Here is a 5,380-nt window from a genome sequence, read left to right as displayed (position 1 = left end):
AAGAACAGTACCTTTAGTCACATGAGTGACAACTAAACACAACACTGAAAATTTAAAAAAAAAACAAAATGGCATATAATTAATATACCTAAGTAAGCTGCTAGAGTGTCATGTGTGTGTAGAGTGTGTGTGTGTGTGTGTGTGTGTGTGTGTGTGTGTGTGTGTGTGTGTGTATCTCTTTGTGTACCTAGAAGTAACTCATTTTGTCAGCACCCTTCACATTTTACCCTGTCTTTAAAAGGAGCCTTTGCATGTAAATTCTTTCTTTTCCTTAAACAGTCATTAGCCATAGCACAGCAACATTTTAAAAAATATGGTGATTGTCTCCAAGTTTTTACTAAATTGAATGATGGTTCAATTTCCCACTGTCGAGGAGAAAAGTGATTGTCCTGAGGACATCTTGGACAGTGTTTTTATCATGGATGAATACGACCCGGTGGAATCAGGTGCTCGTCAATTTTTAGGCATGTGGAGTATTGGTATCATCTAAACCCTTTATTCATTTGTCTTGCTTTCTAAAAAAAAAATACCCATCTATTATTGAAGGAGTGGGGTCACTTTTTGTTCCAGTGGTAAAATTAGCAATAAAATGGCCGCCAAAGTTCTGTAATTTTGATATTTTGAGAGTCCTTGAAAACTTAAAAATTACATTTTGTGCATTTTATAAAAATCACTGTGTAAATTCCACTTCCAGACAAATTCACACGGACATGTGTTTTTATGTGAACAAAAAAGGAGTTGAGCCAAAAATAAAAAATTCGATAAAAACTGCCAAAGCTGGTGGGAAATGCCTGTTTCTTCGATGTTATTATTTTGACGAGCGCCTGATTCTTTCACCACGAGGTCTCATAGCCAGCCTAGAAAAAAATGCAAGAGGGAGGAAATGGGTAGTAGTCATTCTACAGAGGTGATTGTCTTTCACAGGTGGCTACATAAGAAATTACATCACATTATAACAACTTTGCGATGGCATGACCTTGTAAAGGACATTACATTTTTATGGAGTGTCTACGTACACGGTGACCGGGCACGTAGTCTCGGTATCTACGTACATGGTAACCGGGCACCTAGTCTCAGTATCTTCTAAGACAGTCTACATACACGGTAACCGGAATGAAAATAAATTGACAATATTTGTCCTGTGATGTCATCTGTTCCAAAAAAGAAAGTCATATAAAAGCGTCTTGTCGGGTTCGCCACCGTGACTGGTCAGTGAACCTGTATTTTCACGTCACATAATGAGTACCAGTTGGGGTCACCAGAGTTCATTCAAAGTCTGTGCGCTGCGAAGTAGATCTATAGGGCTCCAGAATGGGGGGATTATTGATTTTTTTAAAAGGTACAGTCGGGGGCGGGTTGGGGTTGAAGGCAATACCGGATGACAAAAACTGAACTGCCCGACCGTGTGTACGTGACACAGACTACATGCCCAGTTGCCGGTTACCGTGTACGTAGATATTGAGGCTACATGCCAGGTTACCATACGTGATATTGACTGAGACTAGGCTACATGCCCGGTTGCCGGTTACCGTGTACGTAGACACTGAGGCTAGGAGCCCGGTTACTGTGTATGTAGACACTCCGAAATTTTTATTAACGTTTTTCAAAATTCCATGCACTGTAACCTAAAAATAGCGGTGCTCATTGGCTGGATCGTTTAAGTTTGGTTCAGTTCTGTCAGTTCGGTTATGGAGGGCTAACCAGATTTTCCTCCATGACTGATAATAACGATGATGACCTTCATTGCCTTCAATATAAAACGAACACATTTTTTTTTTGGCCAGCACTATTTCTCCGAACGTTCGGGAAAATAAAGCAAGGCACTATTTCTCCGAACGTTCGGGAAAATAAAGCTGGGCACTATTTCTCCGAACACTCTGAAATCACATCCTTTCCCGCAAATTTCAGATATTATATAGATCTATAATTATAGTATAGGCCTACCAAAGATTGTTCGTATACAATATGGTTCAATCTGTCCAAAAAATGTCCGCAGTAAATATTTATATAAAGAAATGCTACAGTTCCGAACAGTTTTTCGCTAGAGATATGCCTATGAAGGGTGCTGCTCTTAAACTTAATGTGTTGTGTTCACTCGTGTGCTGTCTAGATCTAGATCTAGATCTACAGAGGGTTAATGATAACAACACATAGAACTAGCATCTGCGTTTGTGGCAGGCTGCCACCAATCAATTGTGGCTCGATTTTTTGGCATTTTTTGGTCCCCGAATCGGGGAAAAAAATTCAAATTTAAAAGAATAATTTAAAAAAGAAAAAAACCGAACCTCTTTACTTTTGAAAGTAAGTTCACCAAGCTCCACTTCGTCTCTTTCTCACTTGTTGTCACCACGTTTATTTGTTGAATACGTTACAGTTACTTTTATTTTTTCCTCTTTGTGGTGTAGTTTTATTTTGTTAGTGTGTATTTTTTTCTTTCTTGTTATTGTTCTGATGTGTTGTTTTTCTATCATTTTTTTGGGGGGGGGGAAAAAAGGGGAGCCGGGGGGGGATGTTGTATAGTGTAACATCATTTAATTTGATGGTCCTACGACCTTCATTAGATTCTAAATATATACATGTATATAGATTTAAATGTGTTATGTTTGAGCGTACGTTCCACCAAAATCGATTACATGTACGGACACTGGCAGGCCCCTTAATGTGTGTGATTCCATAATTTACATGTAATATATCCTGTACTTTGTTTTAAAATTACGCACATTAAGTAGTTAAAACAGCCAATCTTCTTCAGACAGGTGGACTCACGCCCTTATTTGTTAATTTTTGTGGTTGTTTATGGGCTGTTCTAATTTTGATTTCATTCGGCTGTGAAACTTTTCTTTTTCACGTTTTTACACTCATCTAAAAATCTCTACACTAGCTCTTGAAAATTGAAATAGATATAGATCTAGACCTAAAAATTTGCTCCTGTGTGTGTGTGTGTGTGTGTGTGTGTGTGTGTGTGTGTGTGTGTGTGTGTGCATGTGTGAGTGTGTCTTTGTGTGGTAGTAAGTGTGTAGGTGGAGAGTGAGGAGCGCGTGTGTGTTTGTTTTTCGGGCTTTATTTCAGCCTTTATTCAGTAACAGTTCAAAGTATACAAAAATAGAAACACATGATCCATTCACTCCAGGGCTCATGAGTCGTTCCTCTCTTTCAGTTTCACTCATTCATTCAATTCCCGTGTTCTCTCTCGCGGCTCATCTCCGTCTGCATGACTTCCACATCCCCCCCCCCTCCAGGCACACACAAAGAAAATCTCACTCATTCCCTTGCCACCCTGCGAACCATGGACAATAATATTAGCAAAACACTGCCTTAGCCGCATTCCTTTCGTTCGTGAGCTGTGGACCAGACCAGGGGGGTCGGTGTCGTCTTGTAGTTGCTGTCGCCTGTGGATACACTTGTACATTCTTCCATTCACCTGCTCTGTCACTCACACAGTCTCTCCATCCACAGCTCAGCTCGCCATACGTTCAAAAGTTGTCCACTGATCATGTTTAGTTAGTGTGTGTATAAGTTTGTGTGTGTACATGTGCATGATGGTGGTGGGTGTGTGGTGGGTGTTACAGAAGGTTGTCTGTAGGCGGGCTTGCCATGCGGTGTTCCTTCCCAGTTCCCAGACCAGAGGCAGAATGAAAGTTGGCGCCGAACTCTAGCAATAAATAGGCAAAAAATCACGAGACCGGAAGCCGGAAACCGTTCGGAGAAATAAAGATCGGCACTATTTCTCTGAACGTTCGGAGAAATAGTCACTTCGTTTTTTTTATTTCAAGGCCGTACATCGGGCAATCAGTTTGCGGGCAGTTGGTCTATTATTGTGTGCACTGAAGCCCCCAGAAACTGAACGGCACTGATCCTCCAATGGGCACCGCCTGAGAAACGACTAATCAAAAAAATTAAGATTTCTCATGTGTGCGAATCAGAACCCATTGAAAGCAAGATTTTAGATTATATTATACGGAGACAGTTAGGTAAAAATAAACTATCACAGGTACTTACTCTTTCACAACGAAGAAAGGGTCCTCAACAGACATCTTTGCCGAAGGAAAATCTCACAAAAAATGATAAAATAAGTCGCACCTTTCTACTAGACTACTGACAGTCTACACATCTACACTCGACAGGTCATGATGATGCATTCAACAGCTAAGCTGATGAGGCGATTGTCCTGTCATCTCTAGTTGTAAAACTAGATGTAGATTCTAGATCTAGATAGCTATGTGTTATTAAATGTTATATTTCTGGAACAAACTTAAACTCTTGAAAGTGAAAAGACAATTTGCCTGCCCTGTCGAGCACCCTCGCTTTCTAGCCTAAAAATGAAAATCTCTCGCAAGCAGACTCTAGACTCTAGGCTGGGACAAACATCAACAAGGCAGGGAAAAAACAAAAAAACTAAAGCCTGAAGACTCTGTGTGTTTTGACTTGAAAAATTGTCAGTAGACCACACAGACAAGACAGCACTCTGTGTCAGTGTGTCAGTGATGGTGGGGAAACCGACAAGAAGGCTATGCCGAAGCCGAAATAGCGAGTTGTCCTACTCTAAAATCCTGATCTGTAAATCTTGAGTAAAAATACAACCGTTAGGGACCCACTCCTTTCAGTCCCAAACAGAAAAGTACGCAATTCTTAACTCAACGGCTCAGAACACCACAATAATTTAAGTCTCAACCTCTAGATCTATGTATACACACACACAGGAAACAGTAATGTGACCACCATTTTCATTCTTGCTGTGTGTCATTCAGGACAGGGGAAACCTCCATCGATTGGTATTTTAATATTGTAGATTATAAACTTTGACGCATTTCCGGCTATTTTCGGAACACACTAGGAATATTTCACAAAATTTGAGTCAAATGACAGGTAGGAATGCCACATCGTCTAAAGCTTGATGGATCCGGTATTTTTATTTTAATTTAGATTAATTTTGCGTTCTACAGAGAGCACATTTTAAAGTAAGTTTTTCACAGTGCACAAAGATTGGCTGCCATGATAGTGAATATTCTAGGAGTACAAGTTTACGGGAACCTCCAGCAGTGGTTTCCCTACTTTCTATTTTAGGCTGGGGTCGTCACAAAATTAATTCGCTTTGTTTTGTAGGCCTATCATATCTTTTTGCTCTAGGCCTAGACTACATGATGAATTAGCCCCAAAAAAGCAGAGTAAGATCAAGAATGACTTACAAAAGCACTTGAACTGAGAAGTGGGAAGAGACCAGGGTGATTAAATAGCTTTTGAGGGCCTCAGATAATCCGAAATCCGAGCTCACGAATTAGTAGAGAGGCAAAACATTGTTGTTGATGCCTGTGTTTCAGTCACACCGTACCGGTATACGTGTATATACAATGTATATATGTATATATATATATATAATATA

The 5,380-nt window shown here is 40.1% G+C and overlaps 1 protein-coding gene across 1 annotated transcript in view; it reads right to left on the bottom strand.

The window, feature by feature from the left end:
- LOC101845239 (syntaxin-6) overlaps nucleotides 1-4,758 on the bottom strand; it is a 14,033-nt gene extending 9,275 nt beyond the window's left edge. The window contains exon 1 of the mRNA XM_005098810.3: nucleotides 4,000-4,758. Within this exon, the coding sequence (XP_005098867.1) occupies nucleotides 4,000-4,034 (35 nt within the window). The 5' untranslated portion in view covers nucleotides 4,035-4,758. The remainder of the gene's footprint in view (nucleotides 1-3,999) is intronic.
- Between the last annotated feature and the right edge of the window lie 622 nt (nucleotides 4,759-5,380).

Source organism: Aplysia californica, unplaced genomic scaffold (genome assembly GCF_000002075.1).
Source record: "Aplysia californica isolate F4 #8 unplaced genomic scaffold, AplCal3.0 scaffold00194, whole genome shotgun sequence".
Classification (NCBI taxonomy): Eukaryota; Metazoa; Mollusca; class Gastropoda; order Aplysiida; family Aplysiidae; genus Aplysia; species Aplysia californica.
Note: the sequence above shows the minus strand (reverse complement) of the source record. Positions and strands in the feature narration are given on the sequence as shown.